We start from the raw sequence: 22,056 nt of genomic DNA on the forward strand, positions 1-22,056 counted from the left end.
CAGATTGAATTTAAATTGGAAATCTGGGCTGTCTGCCGTCTGCTCCCCGACCAGCTAGTGCCCGCGGCGGTGGCCTCTGACGCCGGCTAGAGGCGGGGTGCTTGTTGCTGTCATCTGCATTCGTTACCACCGAACACCGAAGAATTGCGTCACTTCTGCGAACGAAGTCGAACTACAATGTATTCTCTGGAGGCTGGAAGCGAATTCTGCCAACAAGGTTTCTCCAGTGTTTTAATGTACAGACGAGGTCGCCTGTGCCGAGATCTGCTCGTACAGTCCCAACAGCGAAGGTCCTCACTGCCTGCATTTACGCCCTTCGTGACTTTTGTTTACTGGAGATTACGCTGTGATCAAAGGCATATTTCTGTAACTAACGTTTCGGTTCTTAATTCTGCAGGCATCATCAGCAGCTATAAAGACTCAGATAATTGTTTTAAAATCAAACATGCCCTGTTCGGTTTTTCGAACCTTGTTGAGATACAATTCATCTCCAAACACCTGCAGCTCATGTATCAATTACCTCCCCCATGCTCACCTGTCTTCACAGAACCTACTCTCCAACACCTCATAACACCAAATTTCTCAGAAGACACACTCGGTTCTCATCCTCAGAGAGCTTAACAAGAAAAATGACGCACCACGGAAGATCCATCCCAATGGGAAGGAACTCGGTGCATGTTATGTACATATAAAGGCAAACAAATGATTACAGTTTCAGAAAAATTTGATGATTGAGCCAAGAGAAGGAGCTTCACAAACTGAGCAAGTCAATAGAGCATTGGTCCACCTCTGGCCCTTACGCAAGCAGTTATTCGGCTTGGCATTGACTGACAGATCTGTTGAATGCCATCCTGAAGGATAACGTGTCTAATTCTGTCCACTAGCGTGTTAGATCGTCAGCATGCCGAGATGGTTGGAGGTCCCTGCCCATAATATTCCAAAAGTTTTCAAATGGGGAAAGATCCGGTGACCTTGCTGGCCAACGTAGGGTGTCGGAAGCTTGAAGACAAGTAGCAGAAACTCTTTCCGTGTTCGGGCGGGCAGTGCCTTGCTGAAAGGTAACCACAGGTTTCCTTACCATGAAGGGCAAGAAGACGGGGCGTAGAATATTGTCGACGTACCGACATGTTGTAAGGACGCCGCAGATGACGATCAAAGTGGTCCTGCAATACGAAGAATTGTCACCCCTGGCCATGACTCATGGTTGTCAGGCCGTATGGCGGGCGACAGTTCTGTTGGATCCCAGCGCTGTCCAGAGCGTCTCCAGTCCCGTCTTCGGCCTGGAGTCTCTTTAACTGGAGTATAATTGTCTTCAGTGATGAGTCTCGCTTCGAACAGAGCTCCGATGATCAGTGAAGACGCGTATGGAGACGCCACAGACAGCTGTGGGACATCAACCTGACTGTCGCCCGCCATACGGCCTGACAACTAGGAGCGATGGTACGGGGTGACATATATTTTCATTCCAGGACCCCTTCCGTTGTAATCCGAGGCACCATTACAGCATAGAGGTACGTCCACGGTACTCAACGTCCCGTTCTGTTGCCCTTCCTGCGCTTACATTTCAGCAAGACAACGCCCACCCGCACACGGAAGGCGTTTCTACTGCTTATCATCCTGCTTTCCAAACGCTACCTTGTCCTGCAAGGTCGCCAGATCTCTTCCCATTTGAGAACGTTGGGAGCATTATGGACAGGGCCCTGCAAGCAGCTCGGGGTTGTGACGATCTAACGCCCTAGCTGTACATAATTTGGCACAATATCCCTCAAGAGGACGTCCAATTGCTCCATCAATCAATGCAAAGCAGAATAATTGCTAGCAAGAGGCCAGAGGTGGACCAACATATTACCAACTTGCTTAATTCGTGAACCTCTTTTTCTTGAATAGTTCATCCACTTTTTTAAAAATTGCTATCTTTTTTGTCCGTACAACTACATAAGATCTGCCGATTTTCGTCCAGTTTCGATAATTTTTTCATGAGCGTTCTTTTTTATTTGAGTTATTTATTTATGTATATCTTAGAGTGTATCGTCACTCGTTTATCTTTCATAATCCCTATTTTTTGTAAGTGAAAGACCAAGGAGTGGCAACGTAGCCACAGCTGCCTTGGCCCTACAGAAAAGAAAGCAAAGTAAGAAAATAATAATGCTGCTAATCTCTTGGAAAGTATGTATGAATGAAGAGGAACCAAGACAAAAAAGCCTCAGTCTTACTTCACTTTATCAACAGGTTCCACAATACTCTTTTAACCCCTCTAGGGGCACGCTACAGCACTGTCGCACAGTGTTTTCAATTCCTACCAAGATTACAGACATTGTGACGTGACTGTCACATTTCGCTTCTTGTTATTGTTTCATTTTTCTCCGCTTATTTCGTGGTTATTTTATTGTGAGCACTGGACTTGTGCACCTGAGGGTAAAGTTTTGTTTTCTTCTCGTTGAGAAGGTTTCGCCTCAAGCTCCTGTTTGTCAGCAGAAGGCAGTAGTCAGTGAATCTCGTCAGGAGGGGCGAAAGTCCACTGGGAGTTGAGCAGTTTTCGCGGAAGTACACGCATGGCCTGCTCTGTACTTTTGTTGGCCTTTTCTACACGAACATCAAAGGAGGGGACGCCGTGGTACTGCCCGATCTGAGTAAGAAAGTCAGTTTCTTTCACTCCAAAATTTTGGTGTGTTATAATCAAATGAGTCGTCCCCACCCCTCCCCCTCCACAGTTCTTGCCGGCTGGAGTGGCCGAGAGGTTCTAGGTGCTACAGTCTGGAACCGCGCGACCGCTACGGTCGCAGGTTCGAATCCTGCCTCGGGCATGGCTGTGTGTGATGTCCTTAGGTTAGTTAGGTTTAAGTAGTTCTAAGTTCTATGGGACTGATGACCTCAGCAGTTAAGTCCCATAGTGCTCAGAGCCATTTGAACCATTTTTCCACAGTTCTTAATGTGAAGAGGCCACCCTACCGGGTACTCACTGCTCCAGGGCAGGACCCAACTGCTGTTTGTAAATGTCCTTTTTGTATGCCAAGAGTGGGCGTTGTTGCTGCATTTCACCCTCCCTTTTTTTTGTAAAATAAGTAATATTCTCGTTCATCACATGGGCAACAGCACTGAGTCGCCCTCGGCGCAGTGGTTAGCACACTGGACTCGCATTCGGGGGGAACCCGCGTCCGGTCACCCAGATTTAGGTTTTCCGTGATTTCCCTAATCGCTTTAGACAAATACTGGGATGGACCTTTGAAAGGGCACGGCTGATTTCCTTCCCATCCTCCCCTAATGCGATGGGACCGATCACCTCGCTGTTTGGTCCCCTCCCCCGAAACAACCAACCAACCGCTGAGTGGCCAACTCCATGGACACGCTTTTCCTTAGGTTAGAAGTTGAGGGTTTAGAACGAAGACCCTGGCGATTTATGTCCCGGTCACTCTCTGTTGCTGATTGCGCCAACTAGCTGATTTTGGAAAAATGTCTCACAATTGCGGCAGCGCTATCCATATTCTGAGCGGCGCACTACTACTTGCTTTTCCACGCAACTTGTGCTGCTTAATTGGTTATAACATGTGCCAACCTCTGGTGACGTTAACTTTGAATTCACAGGCTGCCCAGATGAGGAGATCTTGTTATGTTTTCTCTATATAGTCTTCCACATAATTTGGTACCATCCCACAGTGTTAGCTTCATTTTGTAATTTCATCTAAGATTTCTGAGAACTTTGCTCTCTGGTTGTTAATTTTGTATGAATTATGTCAGTCATTTAAAGCAAATAAACATCGCTTATTTTTCAGTTTTAACTTATATTTCTAGGTCGCTTACTGTACTGCAACTTTACACTGGATGGGTGGGGACTCAAACCCCGACATTACCGTTTCGCCGCGACTGCAAATTGTTTTCCTCGCAGCGTCTCTACAGCATCAGCTGCCATTTCATGTGTTTAAAACACTTCCTTATTACTTTTTATGAGACATAATAAGGCTACGACTGTTAGACATTTACGCATCATCACTTTCCGCTCGCGCACGTGCGAGCGCAGATGAAAAGGTCTGCCGTTTCCCGTTAGAGCTAATGCGGGAGTGCGGCGGGCGCTAATGTAAGAGCAATGGCACGTGCGTGGGCCCGTTCTGAAGGGGAGGCAGCGCCGTCACGCCAGGTGCATCGATCTGCCGGCGGGCAGCCGCTGGGGAGTCGAGCGGTCCGGCCGTGCAGTTTGTCACGCCGCCTATCTGCCGCGTGTAAATTCGCCGCAGTGACTGCCCTGCTGGAAATCACCGCGGGGGACCGACAAATCTGCCCGTGTCGCCACGTTCACAGCCGCGACAGGTGGACGAGCGCAGAGGTCGGAAACTGCAGATCGCCCACTGGCATCACGCAGCGGTTTCATCACGTTGGTTTTTTTCTTCAATGATCAGACGTACGTGTAGAACAAAACCTAAACCTCAGATTTAAAAAAAAAAAAAAAAACAGGATGTTCGGAAAGCCCCATTTACAAACTTCTAGAACTTGTGGAAGGGAGTGAGTAGATATACTACAAGACATTAAAATTGCTACACCAAGAAGAAATGCAGATGATAAATGGGTATTCATTGGACAAATATATTATACTAGAACTGACATGTGATTACATTTTCACACAATTTGGGTGCATAGATCCTGAGGAATTAGTACCCAGAACAGCCACCTCTGGCCGCAATAACAGCCTTGATACGCCCGGGCATTGAGTCAAACATAGCTTGGATGGCGTATACAGGTGCAGCTGCCCATGCAGCTTCAACACAATACCACAGTTCATCAAGAGTAGTGACTGGCGTATTGTGACGAGCCAGTTGCGCGGCCACCATTGACCAGACTTTTCAATTGGTGAGAGATCTCGAGAATCTGCTGGCCACGGAAGCAGTCGAACATTTTCTGTATCCAGAAAGTCCCGTACAGGACCTGCAACATGCGGTCGTGCATTATCTTTCTGAAATGAAGTGTAGAGCCACGGGTCGTAACACATCTGAAATGTAACGTCCACTGTTCAAGTGCCGTCAATGCGAACGAGAGGTGACCGAGACGTATAACCAATGGCACCCCATACCATAACGCCGGGTGATACGCCAGTATGGCGATGACGAATACACGCTTCCAATGTGCGTTCACCGCGATGTCGCCAAACACGGGTGCGACCATCATGATGCTGTAAACAGAACCTCGTTTCATCCGAAGAAATGACGTTTTGCTATTCGTGCACCCACGTTCGTCGTTGAATACACCATCGCAGGCGCTCTTATCTGTGATGCAGCGTCAAGGGCAACCGCAGCCGTGGTCTCGAGCTGATAGTCCATGCTGCTGCAAACGTCGTCGAACTGTTCGTGCAGATAGTTGTTGTCTTGCAAACGTCCCCATCTGTTGACTCGGGGATTGAGACGTGGCTGCACGATCCGTTACAGCAGTGCGGATAAGATGCCTGTCATCTCGACTGCTAGTGATACGAGGCCGTTGGGATCCAGCACGGCGTTCCGTATTACCCTCCTGAACGCACCGATTCCATATTCTGCTAACAGTCATTGGCTCTCGACCAACGCGAGCAGCAATGTCGCGATACGATAAACCGCAATCGCGATAGTCGGAAACGTGATGGTACGCATTTCTCCTCCTTATACGAAGCATCACAACAACGTTTCACCAGGCAACGCCGGTCAACTGCTGTTTGTGTATGAGAAATCGGTTGGAAACTTTCCTCATGTCAGCACGTTGTAGGTGTCGCCACCGGCGCCAACCTTGTGTGAATGCTCTGAAAAGCTAATCATTTGCATATCACAGCTTCTTCTTCCTGTCGGTTAAATTTCGCGTCTGCAGCACGTCATCTTCGTGGTGTAGCAATTTTAATGCCCAGTAGCGTAATATTTTGAACTGCTATAACCATTTGAAAACATGTTCGTATAGCTACCACTTTAACAAGTAATTGTTTAGAGGTGACCAGGTACATCACTTGTTTTACAATACCACTCGTTAATAGCCAAATAAATAGCTCGTGTACTCGTTGACGTCTTCTGTTGGCCGAGATACAGTGCGGCCTCTTCCAGTTCGGGTGCGCGGCGTCTCCTGTCACGCCTGCTGAAGTTGAAGGTACCCTTTCTCGAAGCTGTTCCGTAATTGCGGCGAAAAGGGTATGCGGTGGAGTCGGACCTTGTGGAGAACGATCCTGATAACTCTAACGTGCAGCTCTTCCATTACCGTGAGCTTCGCCATTCAGAAGGATCATGTCGGTGCCTTCTGCAAACGTGTACTCAACTATGCAGGTCAAACAACTCACAGAACCGTCAATGAAGCTGTAACCAGGTCAGACAGGTAGGGTGAACGTCAGATGACATCAGACAATGCGACGTACGTACCCCCCAAAATGACTACCCTGCTACATACCTACCTAGCAAACATGTTTTCAAAAGGCTGTAGCACGGAAACGTTTTCGGATATGAGTTCCTGTTCAAAATATTATCTACTCACTGCCCGAAAACTTTGTAACGGGAATTTCAGAACACCCTTTGTAACACACGATTTAACAGGTAAATCCATTAACTCAAGCATGGCCAAACTTTGATGACGGCGGTGCCGATTCATATACTTGATTAAGCTCGCGAGTCATCTCGCCACGAGACGCGACAGCAGCGCCCCTAGCGCATGAATTCAAGACTGTGGCGTCCATGACATTAATGCACTATGTGATCAAAAGTATCCGGACACCCCCAAAAACATACTTTTTCATATTATATGCATTATGCTGCCACATACTGCCAGATACTCCATATCAGCGACCTCAGTATTCATTAGACATCGTGAGAGAGCAGAATGGGGCGCTCCGCGGAACTTACGGACTTCGAACGTGGTCAGGTGATTGGGTGTCATTTGTGTCATACGTCTGTACGCGAGATTTCGACACTCCTAAACATTCCTAGATCCATTGTTTCCGATGTGATATCACTATCACATCGGAAACAGTGGATCTATGAATGTTTAGGAGTGTCGAAATCTCGGTAGAAATGTGTGATAGGCAGACATCTATCCAGACCATCACAAAGGAATTCCAAATTCCATCACGATCCACTGCAAGTACAATGACAGTTAGGATGGAGGTGAGAAAACTTGGATTTCACGTTCGAGTGGCTGCTCGTAAGCCACACATCACACCGGTAAATGACAAATGACGCCTCGCTTGGTGTAAGGAGCGTAAAAATTGGAAGATTTAACAGTGGAAAAACGTTGTGTGGAGTGACGAATCACGGTACACAATCGGGCGATCCGATGGCAGGGTGTGGTTGTGGCGAATTCTCGGTGAACGTCGTCTGCTAGCATGTGTAGTGCCAACAGTTAATATCGGAGACGGTGGTGTTATGGTGTGGTCGTATTTTTCGAGGAGGGGGCTTGCACCACTTGTTGACTTGGGTGGCCCTATCACAGTACAGTCCTACATTGATGTTTCAAGCACCTTCTTCCTTAGCAGTGTTGAAGAGCAATTCAGGGATGGCGATTGCATTCTTTCAACATGATCGAGCACCTGTTCATAATGCACGGCCTGTGGCGGAGTGGTTACACGACAATAACATCCCTGTAATGGACTGGCCTGCACAGAGTCCACATCTGAATCCTATAGAACAACTTTGGGATGTTTTGGAACTCCGACTTCGTGCCAGGTCTAACCGACCGACATCGATACCTCTCCTCAGTGCAGCACGCCGTGAAGAATGGGCTGCCATTCCCCAAGAAACCTTCCAGCGCCTGATTGAACGTATGCCTGCGAGAGTGGAAGCTGTCATCAAGGTTCCAGCAGTAGCGATGGAGAGTGCCACGAACTGGTAAGTCATTTTCAGCCAGGTGTCCGGATACTTTTGATCACATAGTATATGCAAATCGTAAACCATCTAAATGAATGTCACCCGTTTCTCGACACGTCACGCTGACAAATTATGACTTAAAACTCACGATTTTGAGAGTAGATTCATTTTATTTTCACCCGATCTTCAACTATTTACATTTATTTAAGCATCGTGAACGCTGTTTGTTGTTTACGACGATTTACAACAACTGTCTTAAAAACTTCAGTTGCAAAATTCTGCAAACCCGTTAAATAAATAATGTTCACACACGTAAATAAATGTAAACATCTAAAGATGGGATTTGAGCTATACTGAAATATGATCACGGAGAAATTAATGTCAATGAAAGGAAGTGGTTGCGCATACTTCTTTATAAATTGCCTTAAATTTCAACAGCTGCACAGTTGTTATGCATCCATAATGCAGAAGAATTATTTACTAATGTTAACACAGGGAAGAACAGAAAAACAATATACTGCGATCAGATAGGCAATCCAGGCGACAAGCTATTAACAGGATCTCTGTGCTTTTTGGCAACGGGCAGGTCATTCGAACGTGTTAATATCCACAAACACTATTAGCAAGCTTTTTTAAATAAGTACAAAAATCCTTTCGTGACTGTTTATGTTGGCACGGTTTGTTTCTGTAACATTAAATAAATTAATTCACCAGAGATTCGTTCATTTTAAAAAGTTCAAAAGCCTGATTCACTTGAACATAGTATATATCAGCTATATTATGTGAAGACAGCCTAGAAAAATACGAACAACAAAATGACGAATTGCAAAACCGATGTCACTCTCATTAACATGCTCTCTATGTCTAGGTGTTCCTGAAAATATTTTTGTCAGCATCAGTACTGATCGTAAATATTTCAGTATTGAATATACGGCAATACTCGCCCTCACACGGTCGTTATACCACTTGGCACGAGACCTATAGTTCTGCGCCTCTTCATGTGCTCACTGTGCTTTTAGGTCTGAGAAGAGCGACGTTACGCGATGGGTGGGCATGCTAGAGACACTGTGCAACATATCTGTCCAAAGCTTCAGCGGATTTTCACTGTGGTTCTAATTTCGCGACCGATCAGATCTTGAAAAAACTGTAGCCCCGGTAGAAATAAAATTTATTTCAGCTTGGGAACTGAGAACGCTAAGCGTCACGTGTAAGTGATATTCGTAATAAATTACACATGTAGTTTGAAGGAACTCCTACCGTAGAAAAAAAGCCTTCGAATTAATAATGAGAAAAAAAACGGAATAAACTACAGAAACTTGAGACTGAATATCCGAAAAGCGTGTTCGTTCCTTTTTTGTTTGTAACTGGAGCCACTGCGACTTAAAAAAAATAAAAAACGCGATCAGTCTAATTGATAATAAAGCTACCTTTCATTCGTTTCCTTCCCAGTAGTCACTTAACATCTGACGCTGTTCAAACTCCTTATATACACTACAAGGTCATGCAACAACTCTAAACACGAACAAAGTTAACACACTCTGGTGTCGTTCTACCAGTCACAGAGAAATGCAACTCTAATCACACCGATAGTGTGTGCGTATTCAACGTTACACAGTCATCGACTATATCTTGTGAGCACTTCACATTTTTTGTCACGCAATGTAGTTCACAAACTGAACAACAATAAAATCTCGCTGGAGGAGGTTTAGCGTACCCTGATCCCACTTTCCCCTCACAGAGACGCAGGAAATACGTTTCCAATATCCCCGTAAACTACGAACAGACTCACAGTCTATTCGTGGTTTGTGCCGGGAGACCCATGACCTGGCCACGGATCCATACTTGGTGTGGTGGAAGCGACTGAAGTGACAGTGAAGGGTGGGACTCACCTTCCGCCGTCTGGAGGCCAATAAGCTCGCTGTAGTCTCCCTCGCCGGTGCTGTTGAAGGCCTTGACGCGCGCGTTGTACATGGAGTTGAAGTGCAGACCGTCCACCGTGCATATCGTCTCCTTGCCGCAGTAAACTTCCTGCGGGCACAAGATACAAATCGCTACAATCAACAGATTAGGGTTCATATAGTTTTTAAATGTGGAGGACCAATAACGACAGCAGTCGTCTGGACAGCACGACATGGTCCCATGCGTTTGACGGGGGTGTGATTCCCAGTGACTGACTGGTCCGGCCGCAACATGTGTTTTACGTGGTGGCACCTGAAGATGAAGCTTTAAGATTCGAAACCGCTCATGGAATAAATTCAGAAAATTACTAGCAACTGAAGCGGATTTTTATTCTACGGTGCAAATATGTTTCACAGTAGCGGATGTTCACGTTATCAAATACAGAGTGGTCCAGAAAAATATAGACACCCTTTGATATTTAACATCTTTGGAATAAAATAACATATCGTTGCAATTTTTGCGCAGTAGCGTAGCCCACTGGACAAACATGGACAAACATGTTATCTACCAGGTGTTAATGTGTGGTGTGATGTGTCATCCTGCAGTTTGATTGGCCCATTCTTCTTTGAAGGTACGGCAACCGATGAGGTGTATCTTCATACGCTGCAAGCATCGATTTTATCTACTATCCGAGAGGTGTTTTGAAATGAAAAATTTTACCTGCAACAGGATGTGGCTTCCCCTCACTACCCCAGAGATGTCAGAGCCTTCTTGGATGAAAATCTACCTGGACGATGGATAGGTCGAAGACTAGCTGTTGAGTACCCACCACGGTCTGCAGACCTTACACCTCTTCACTTCTGTCTATGACGACCTTGAAAAATGAAGTTTATCAACAGAATCCAGCTACACTGTTCGAGCTAGGAGAAACCATGGAGGCGTCCTGTGTAGCTATCACACCGGTAACACTGACAGACATAGTTCGGTCAACAGTTCAGCGCAATCGACGTTGTTTGGCTGCTAATGGGGGTCACTCGGAACATATGAAATAATCTTCCCCCCGTGCAAGAACTGTAATGTTATGTCATTCTGTCCACTATACTGACTGTACTGGACCCCTCTGTACTTCATGCAGCCAACAGTAGTTACGAAAGTGCCATGTTAAATAACTACAGCTTCTGCAATAGAATAGCAAAGAGAGTTCGAAGTACAAACATAAGTTCTTAATGAAAAATTGAAACACTAAAAGCCGAACACTATACATCCAGCAGCAGTTACAAAAGAGCCAAGTTAACATTAGCGTAATTTTCATAACAGAACAATGATAAGAGTGTAAAGTACAAAGATAAGATTTTAATACAAATTAAAAACATATAATTACTAGCCAGGTTTCCAACTGGGCCGCTCAGTAATGAAAAGACATCCGCAGCAAATTAAAATTGAAAGATGAACAAAGGCGTCGTTTACAAAGATCAGTTCTTAATGCAAAGGAAAAAACACAGACGTCCCAGTTTTCCAACTCGTGTTGTTCCAACGAAGTACAAGCTCCACACAACTTAAAGGTCCAAGCTGAACATCGGCGTCTTTTAAATAGTTCGTGAGCAAATAATATCTATATACAGGGTGGTCCATTGATCGTGACCGGGCAAAATATTTCACGAAATAAGCGTCACACGAAAAAACTACAAAGTACGAAACTTGTCTAGCTTACATGGGAAAACCAGATGGCGCTATGGTTGGCCCGCTAGATGGCGCTGGCATAGGTCAAACGGATATCAACTGCGTTTTTTAAAAATAGGAACCCCCATTTTTATTACATATTCGTGTAGTACGTAAAGAAATATGAATGTTTTAGTTGGACCACTTTTTTCGCTTTGTGATAGATGGCGCTGTAATACTCACAAACGTATAACCCGCAGGTTCAAAGGAACTTCCAGATACGGTATAGGAAGCACCCAATGTCGCAGCGTTCGATACGCCGGTCGTACAGGAACTTTATGCACACAGGAAGCGTTGGTGTAAAACATTATACTGGACGACGCGGAACAATTGAAGCCTCACGGCTGGCCTTGCTAAGTTCATCGCAGAAGTCTCTTCGGAGGGCGTCGCAAGAGCCGCGAATCCCTAAGGCGGCAGTGCACCGTTTCCCTCGCACGCGTTTACAGATGTATTCACACCGACGGCAACATTTGCAGTCATTGAAACCAGACGATAAGCCACAGTTTATGCAGTTCGCCGTGGACGTCATTCGCCGTATAGCGGAGGATAGAAATTTTCTAAACAACTTGGCATTTTCTGGTGAAGCAACATTTCACTTGTGTGGTAAGGTATACGAACACAATGTTCGCCTCTGCGGCACAACACACCCGCATACTGTGACGGAAGATATACGTGACAGCCCGGAAGTGAATATGTGGTGATGTTTGACGGCTGATCGCATTGTAGAATAATTTTTTCTCGAACAAAACAGTTAATTCTAACAATTACCTTGTTTTGCGTTACCACAACTGGCTGACCGCCAAGACACAGTCGCTTTCCAACAAGATGGTGCACCGCCATATTGGGCTAAGATTGTGCGAGATGTTCTAGATCAGATGTTTCCAGATCGGTGGATTGGTAGGGGCTGTCCAATTCCCTGGCCTCCTAGGTCGGCTTGACATTACACTGATGGACTTCTTTCAAACCGGCCGGTGTGGCCGAGCGGTTCTAGGCGCTTCAGTCTGGAACCGCGCGACCGCTACGGTCGCAGGTTCGAATCCTACCTCGGGCATGGATGTGTGTGATGTCCTTAGGTTAGTTAGGTTTAAATAGTTCTTAGTTCTAGGGGACTGATGACCTCAGATGTTAAGTCCCATAGTGCACAGAGCCATTTGAACCAACTTCTTTCTATGAGGGTACGTCAAGGATGGAGTGTACCAAATGCCCGTCGACAACATTAGTAATTTAACGAACGGAACTGTTGCTGCCATTACCGCATTTGATAGGGACATTCTGCGCCGAGTGTGGATAGAGAATGAATAAACACTGGATGTTATGCGTATCATGAAATGCGTATATGCTGCAATTGATAAATGGCGTAAAAACTTTGAGATATACTACGTTACATAAGCTAAACATGGTATGAGTAACTTAATTAGTTTGTATGCTTTAACATTCTAGAGTGGTACCGTATCTTTTGAGGAACTCGGTACATACAGTTTTTCAGATCATTAGTAAGCGTATCGTATTTAATACTATTGTCGTATTCTGACGAATTCTGCGTCCGAACAGGCCTTGGAAGGCCCAACGGTACCGACCGGCCGCCGTGCCATCCTCTCAGCCCAGGGGCGTCTTTGGATGCGGATACGGAGGTGCATGTGGTCAGCACACCGCTCTCCCAGCCGTTGTCAGTTTTCGTGACCGGAGCCCCTAATTCTCAGTCAAGTAACTCCTTAGTTTGCCTCACAAGGGCTGCCTGCACACCGCTTGCCAACAGCGCCCGGCAGACCGGATAGTCACCCATCCACATGCTAGCCCAGACCGACAGCGCTTAACTTCGGTGATCTGACGGAAACCGGTGTTACAACTGCGGCAAGGCCGTTGGCCTGTTCTGACGAATACTGACAGAAAATTCAATTAATGACATTACGGAATACTTCAAATTCGTAGATCCATGCACACATAAACCACAAGCCGGATAAGCAAGAGCTTGCTGTTACATGCAAACATGGCGCGTTGCCAGTGATACTTCACGCTAAAGTCGTTGCAACAGCAGCAGCAGTGACAAAGACAGCAGTGGCAAATCTCGACAAGGAATCGCTGGTGCGACAGTACCGCCACTACACCTGCAGAGTGTCTGCCGGGGGTTTAAACGAAACAGCTCGGAAAGGGAGTGCTCGAGAAGGTATAGCTGTGGCGGGTCTCCAGCGAGGCATTTCCGCAGCAGGGAAACACCACCTGCGCCCTCACACAGCGAGACGAGGCTCTGGCTCTCCGGCGACCACTAGACGCGGTACAACACGGCTCCGCTTCCTCTCGCTGCCTTCCCTCCGCTCCTTCGCCGCTCCGTCGCCACGGCCCAACCTCTCGCCGGAGCAACTTAATCTGGGCTGGCTGGCTGGCATTAACGATCCCGCTCGCGGAGCCTGCGAGACCGCTCCGTCCCAAAAGAAAGGCGACGAATTAACCTTTTACTCCCCATTTACGTTTAGACAACGGTGTTATCTCGCCTCGAGTACAACAACGGGCGGCGGTTATTGTCCGCCCGGACGGGTAGAATAACAAACAATGAGAGGCCGTTACTTAAAGCGGCCGGCGGCGATAGACGTGGCTAATACATTGTGAGCGTCGGTACGGCTCAGCTCGACCCTCCGTGCTCGTAACAACTGGCAGGTGTTGGTCCCGCATGACCCCGGCAGTCTCTCATTACAATGCACTGCGTGCAGGCCTACAGGCTGTACACCTTCCTCCACCGAGTCTGTTTTACGCTAGCTATATACAGCTACTTGCTGACGACGGCGGGTAAGTATACGGTACATGTATCTTCTATATAAATAAAAATATAGAAGTTCGTTTGTACAAAAACCCTAAATCTCTGAAAGTTCTTCACCGATTGGTTTAAAATTTTGGAACAACGCTGCATTCGAATACATGCGTGTTTTCATACGCCTACTAGGCCGCTATATGGTATATAAATACAAGAAGCAATACAGATGATAAACGGGTGTTCATTGGACGAATAAATTATACTAGAACTGACATGTGATCACATTTTCACGCAATTTGGGTGCATACATCCTGGCAAATCAGTACCCAGAACAGCCACCTCTAGCCGCAATAACGGCCTTGATAAGCATAGGAATTAAGTTCAAATGGTTCTGAGCACGATGGGACTTAACTTCTGAGGTCATCAGTCCCCTAGAACTTAGAACTAATTAAACCTAACTAACCTAAGGACATCACACACGTCCATGCCCCGAGGCAGGATTCGAACCTGCGACCGTAGCGGTCACGCGGTTCCAGACTGTAGCGCCTAGAATCGCTCGGCCACCTCGGCCGGCCTAGGAATTAAGTCAAACAGAGTTTGGATGGCGTGTATAGGTACAGCTGCCCATGCAGCTTCAACACGATACCACAGTTCATCAAGAGTAGTGACTGGCGTATTGTGACGAGCCAGTTGCTCGGCTACCATTGACCAGACCTTTTCAATTGGTGAGGTGATCTGGAGAATGTGCTGGCCAGGGCAGCAGTCGAACATTTTCTGTATCCAGAAAGGTCCGTACAGGACCTGCAACATGAGGTCGTGCATTATCCTGCTGAAATGTAGGGTTTCGCAGCAATCGAATGAAGGGTAGAGCCACGGGTAGTAACACATCTGAAATATAACGTCCACTGTACAAAGTCCCGTCAATGCGAACACGAGGTGACCGAGACGTGTAATCAGAGGCACCCCATACCATCATGCCGGGTGATACGCCAGTATGGCGATGACGAATACACGCTTCCAATGTGCGTTCACCGCGATGTCACCAAACACGGATGCGACCATCATGATGCTGTAAACAGAACCTGGATTCTTCCAAAAAAATAGGTTGTGCCATTCGTGCACCCAGGTTCGTCGTTGAGTACACAATCGCAGCCGCTCCTGTCTGTGATGCAGCGTCAAGCGTAACCGGAACCATGGTCTCCGAGCTGATAGTCCATGCTGCTGCAAACGTCGTCGAACTTTTCGTGCAGATGGTTGTTGTCTTGCTAACGTCCCCATCTGTTGACTCAGGGATCGAGACGTGGCTGCACGATCCGTTACAGCCATGCGGATAAGATGCCTGTCGCCTCGACCGCTAATGTTACGAGGCTGTTGGAATCCAGCACGGCGTTCCGTATTACCCACCAATCCCATATTCTGCTAACAGTCATTGGATCTCGAGCAACGCGAGCAGCAATGTCGCAATACGATAAACCGCAATCGCGATAGGCTACAATCCGACCTTTATCAAAGTCGGAAACGTGATGGTACGCATTTCTCCTCCTTACACGAGGCATCACAACAACGTTTCGCCAGATAACGCCGGTTAACTGCTGTTTGTGTATGAGAAATCGGTTGGAAACTTTCCTCATGTCAGCACGTTGTAGGTGTCGCCACCGACGCCAACCTCGTGTGAATGCTCTGAAAAGCTAATCATTTGCATATCTCAGCATCTTCTTCCTGTCGGTTAAATTTCGCGTCTGTAGCACGTCATCTTTGTGGTGTAGCAATTTTAATGGCCAGAAGTGTATATACACTAATTATCCAGAACATTATCACCACCTACGTAACAGCCGGAATGACTTTGGCACGGATAACAACGGCGACGCGATGTGGCGTGGAAGCAATGACGCCTTGGTAGGTCGCTGGAGGGAGTTGCCACCACACCTTCACATACAAGTCACCCAATTTCCACAAATTAGGAGGCGATGAGCTCTGGAGCCACGTTCAGTCACCCGTTAGTGTGTTTCTCGAACCACTCCATCACATTCATGTCCTAGTAACGTAGCGCATTATCTTCCTGAAAAATGTCGCTTCCGTCGGGAAACATTACCGTCATGAAGGGCTGTACAATAATCCTTGGCCGTCAGGTGCTTGCCCAGAGCATAATGGAGCTGTCGCCAACTTGTCTCCGTCCCACAGTACAGGTGTCAAGGAGCTGTTACCCTGGAAGGTGACGGATTTGTGCCCACCCATGGGCATGGTGAAGAAGGTATCGGGAATCATCAGGCCATACAACGTTCTGCCACTGGGCCAACGTCCAGTGCCGATGTGCATTGTAGCTGCAGAAATCATGGTGTTAACACTGGCACATGCAAGGGTCGTAGGCTGCGCACACACATCGTTAGGAGTGTTTGGTGCACTGTGTGTTCAGACACACTTGTACTCTGCCCAGCGCTAAAGTCTAATGTTAGTTTCGCCATAGTTCGCTGCCTGTCCTGACTTAACAGTCTGCGCAGCCTACGACGTAAGACATCTGTAATGAGCGGTGGCCGCCCAACCCCACGACCCCTGGAAGCGGTCTTACCTTGGTTTCGCCACGTGTTGAACACTCGACAAGTCGTGCTGTTTCCGAAATTTTTGTGCCGAGCCCCCGGGCCATCACAATCTAACCTCGGTCAAACTCAGACAGATCGCGCGCCTTCTCCATTCTATACACAGACAGCATGCTCACTGATACTACATGCGCCGTGCATGTGTCTGACTAGCGGTCATTCCTCGCCAGGTGCCGCTGGGAGACGCAAGGTGACGATAGAGATACGTTGTGAGTAAAAAATCTCACGCTCGTTTGTTCGATGTATTAAATTTCCGATTTTTCTGGAATTTTGACATAACTTCGCATTTGAGTCTGCGCATGATTTTATATATTTATTGGGGTGCCATATAGTATACAAATATATATTATTTATATTTTATATAATGTACTTTAGCTTTATGTTTTTACCCGTAATGACTATTTATGTCCGAAAAGGAGGCAGTTTGTTGCTTATAGTATTAACTGCTTCATCACTTAATTTCCTGTTTCCGTGTTTCCTTCCTTTAATATTAGGGGCATTCCCAATAGTTTGAAGACTAGAAACTAAATAGTGAAGCTTCCTTTTTGATATTCTCTGCTTTATCATACATAAGTTACGCAAACTATAGCTTCTTTCACGTCACCTCCTGTTTGTTCTCGAACTCTGCTTGTAAGGTGTATTGTTAAATCTTACTTCACATTCACCTTTCCTAGGCCTTGTGTGAGTATCTTAAATACATAAACGACATCATATAAATAAGCATTCTGCAACTCTACAGATTCCATTAAGCTGAATTCTTTTAAAATAAGTTGACTGTTATCTTCAGGCCCGTTGTCGAAAACTTTGTAACGTACAATGTAAGTTTTGTCCCAACTAATCGAACAGTGATTAATCTTCTTGTTTACTTGAGATATGCGACACTTTCACTACAAGCATCACCTTCCATATCAGCATTTTCACAAAAATGCGGATACTTTGGTCCATTATATAAAGACCTCTACGTAAATGCTTAACGTGCCAAACAACGCACAGAATTACAACAATGTTTGAGGACAAATGTTTGTCAGAGTTGCGACCTGTATCATGGCTTGTGCCCAACCTTACAGACCAGCACCTCTTGGACTAAGCATTGTTTCATTTGGACTGAGTTCTTCCTTTCCCTGTACAGCTTCTTTCCAAAGCTCATTTACAGTATGAATGAAGTTTTTTTTTTGCACTTATTATAGTAAGAAGTTTTGGGTCTGTTTCATACTTTCATATTCCAGTGAAAACTCGAAAAAAGGTCAAGCTGTTTCTTTTCCTGGACCCTTCAGCTTCTTTTGTCAATTTTATCGCTAAACTCGTTACTCCTCACTACTTTCGTCTTTCTTTGGTTTCCTGTCAAACCGTAGTGAGTGCTCATTAAACCGTTCATTCAATTCAACAGGCCCTGCAGCTCTTCCTTTTTTTCCTGAGAATGGCTATGTCATCAGTGAATCTTCTCACAGATATCCTTTCAACTCTGTTGTAGACGTGCGAAGAAACTGCACCAAGACCATGAACACTGTCCGCGGTTTTCTTTGGCAGTACGAACTACATGCCTTCATATTCGTTTCTGGGAGGTAATGTTCCAAAAATTAAATTAAAAATTTGTCCAGTCTTCCGGTTCTGACAAACTTTTTAGGGAGAATTACTTCGGTCATAAGGGCAATGCCGGAACTCGAAATACTCTACGATATTACCAAATGCGACCTCTCTGCCCTGCTACCACCTTGCCTGGCGTTTGTTGAACATAACTGGACGCTGCTCGAACAGCCGGCGCTATTCTTCAGTGTGGAGGTGCAAACGTATAAAAACATAAACAAAGGGACAATTATGATATTTTCAATCTACATCAACATCTACATTCTGTGAACCGCTTTACGTTGTGTGGCGAGACTCACTTCCGACGTCAGTGTCATCAATCTCTCCTGTTCCGTTAACGAATGGTGTGAAGAAAGCACGACTGTCGGTTAGCCTCCGTATGAACTCTAAACTTTCTTATTTTACTATCGTGTACACTTCGTAATGTAAATTCAGAAGAAGTAATATGCTGGCTGAGTTTTCTTAGAAAGTCTCCTCTTGGAATTTTAGAGTAATCAACTCCGTCCAGCAAAACACTTCTCTTGTAGCGTCTGCTGCGGGAGTGTATGAGTATCTGCGTAAAGCTCTAGCGTTTCCTAAATGTTTATCTTTAGGTTTTCTCTGTAGTTCACGCGAGGTGTAATCAAAAAAATACGGTGAATGGATTTTTTTACCAGCAAATGCTCACTTTACAGCCATATGATGCAATTTTTCCGACAGTCTGATCCGTTGAGACAGGCGGCGTCAAGTTCGAACACGTCCTGACTTCAGGTTGCCTTCCATTCAGAAGGCTGTTGCACTCAGCGACTGTTATGTTGACTTGTAAATAACAGATTTCAGCTATCAGTCGTCCTTTTTAATTCTTTTTATTGGCAGATCCAGATTTCAGCTAGAAACTAGCCATTCTCAATACACTATCATTTTTGATCCATGCATGTAATGCCTGTTGGTCGGGCTTCATCCACAGTTCATCGAATACGCTAAGGTGAGGTTGTATTTACCGCGTCTGTCACGCATCATGGATTTCGAACGCGTGAATGTTAAGTTAGGTTTCAAATTGCGAAAAAACTGCCAGGTAAACTCACGAAATATTGAAATCAGTACATGACGATAATGCTGTAACTCTGAAGTCTGTTTATAAGTGGTGAGAGCGATCTAAAAGCAGAAACGAGTCAGTAGAAGGCGAACAACGTTCAGGACGTCCATTATCCTCAAAAACAGAAGAAAACGTGCAAAAAGTGGCAACAATTGTTCGCTTAAACAGGCAAATAACTATTCAAGAGCTTACCGAAGAACTGAGCGTTCTGTAGGGGTCCGTGGAAAGCCTTTTAACCGATAATTTGCAATTTGTTCTCACACGTTTGAGTGCTGAACAGAAAGAAATCGCATGTCAGCTGTCGCGAAGTTGGAAGATCGTCTACATTCATATCCAAACTTATGCCCTAAGTTGTAACTGGAGATGACCTAGACACGAAAATTCAGAGTTCCCAACTGCAAACCAGCGTATCTCCTCACCGTAAAAAGAAAAAGGCACATTACTCAAAATCGAATATCAAAGTCATACTCATTCATTTTTGCTGATATTGAGGGCTTGGTCCGATTGAAGTTCGTTATAAGGGCAACAACTAAAAAGACGAATTTTACGAGGGTGTACTGCAACGTTTGCGAAACGATGTACGAAGAAAGAGAGCAGAAAATTGGGACAGCGGCTTCCTTCTTGATCACAACAAGCCGACACGTCACGCCTCGCTTTTAGTTCGCAAGTTTTGGCCGAAACAAGTGTTGTTCCTGTCTGTCTACATCCAACGTACTCACCCGATGTAGCACCATGTGACTTCTGGCTCTTCCCAAAAATTAAAACTGTGCTCAAAGGAAAACTTTTTGACACCATTCCTGACGCTAAGAGAGCCACGACAGAGCAGTTTGATTCCAATTTGAATCTATTTATTCGCGCCAAATACCATCCCCCTAAACACCAAAAATGGTTCAAATGGCTCTAAGCACTATGGAGCTTAACATCTGTCATCAGTCCCCTACACTTAGAACTACTTAAACCTAACTAACCTAAGGACATCACACACAACCACGCCCGAGTCAGGATTCGAACCTGCGACCGCAGCAGCAGCGCGATTCCAGTTGAAGCGCCTAGAACCGCTCGGCCACAGTGGCCGGCTCTAAACACCCGTGAGCCGCCTAGACGCTGGATAACAAAGCGTCTGGGGCACTGAGTCAAATACATGAAGGCCCAATGGGATCGAAGAAAAACCCGTGGCTATCAAGCTACATTCCTCCTCTCAAAGTTCATCTAAAATTCGTATATCTGTTACAGAGATGACACAGTTATGGATTCCACACGCACGTTTGCCGTCTTATTCTGTACATTCACCTACTTCAACGAAAGCGTGGAGTCTTAGCAAGTGATTGACTCTACATCCCAAGTAAATATGAAACGATATTCTACCAAACTCACGCTCTTCCTAGTTATACTGCCCTTCTGAAGCAGACATTCTTTTTCCAACATAAACTAGATAAAACCTGTTTGCCACAAAGTAGATGCCGTCGGAAATCGTCCAATGAAGAACTATCCTTATTCCAGCAGCCTTCTCCCGATCTGTTTGACAGGTACTGACCCCGTCGTACTCATCAGAATATGCCAGGTGGAGTCCCGTTTCTGGGCAGCATGCGGGCCGACATCAGATAGCGTCGCCAGTGAAGGCATGCGGGCTTCTTTCCTTCCCGTCTTCCGGTGTGGCTACGTTCCCCTCGAGTAGGTGCCGTGACTGGGCGAATTCCTAGCGGCATAGCACGACGCTCGGGACTCAATTGAGACGTTATTGTGGCGGGGAATGTAACAGTCCCAACGAGTCTAATGTGAAAGCAGAACTGTTACTTACGATGTATTCAGAAAGTTGCTAACGGAGCGTGTCAAAGTTCTGTAGACACTGATCACAAAGCGTGAACATCATGATTAACATGAACCTGCACTACCAGTACCCTGTAGCGAATCATCACCTAATGTAATCGGCCCAGTAACATTAATGTGACCGCCGCCTATATTTGACGTCGACGTGCAATAACAACTCACAGACGGCAGGTGGCAGCAATAGAAGTGGAAGTTGTATAAAGCGTGTCGGGGGAGGGGAGAACGCGGAAAAGGATAACAGTGCGGTTCTAGTCGTGATGCGGAAAATGCGCGATTTATCTAACTTCCAAAAGGGCATGGTCGTTGGCTTTCGGGCCAAGGGTGGAACCATTTCCGAAACGGCTACATCTGTAAAACATTTGTGTGCCGGCCTGGTGCAAGTATACAGCAAATGGCCAAAATGGCGTCATCCAGAACCGACGCCGACGCAGCTGCGGTGCGCCAAGCACCATAGATTACAGCGGTGAACGACAGCTGCTGAGATGTATACGGGCGAATAGACGTGCAGTTGTTCAGTAAGACCGCTCGCATGAACAGTGTTTCCTCAACGGCCGTTCAGAGAACATTGCTACATATGGGTCTCTGCATCAGGCGCGTGTTTAATGCACCCATATCGTCTACTGTTCATCGGCGACGAAGGCTGGAATTTAAACGCCAATACCGCAACTGGACATTCATTCACTGAGTGGCGACAGTTGATCTTTCCAGATGAAGCGGCAGTCGTCGGAAGGGTCCAGGCTGGAGGAGGGAGCGTTATGGTCTCGGGGATGATTTCGTGGCATTCCCTGGGTTATTTCGTCACTCTGGAAGAATGCATCT

At 46.1% G+C, this 22,056-nt stretch overlaps 1 protein-coding gene across 1 annotated transcript in view; it reads right to left on the reverse strand.

The window, feature by feature from the left end:
* LOC124620109 (E3 ubiquitin-protein ligase TRIM9) overlaps positions 1-22,056 on the reverse strand; it is a 140,566-nt gene that overhangs the window by 56,064 nt on the left and 62,446 nt on the right. The window contains exon 7 of the mRNA XM_047146778.1: positions 9,683-9,821. Coding sequence (XP_047002734.1) covers positions 9,683-9,821 — 139 coding nt within the window. The remainder of the gene's footprint in view (positions 1-9,682; positions 9,822-22,056) is intronic.

The sequence above is a fragment of the Schistocerca americana genome, chromosome 6 (assembly GCF_021461395.2).
Source record: "Schistocerca americana isolate TAMUIC-IGC-003095 chromosome 6, iqSchAmer2.1, whole genome shotgun sequence".
Classification (NCBI taxonomy): Eukaryota; Metazoa; Arthropoda; class Insecta; order Orthoptera; family Acrididae; genus Schistocerca; species Schistocerca americana.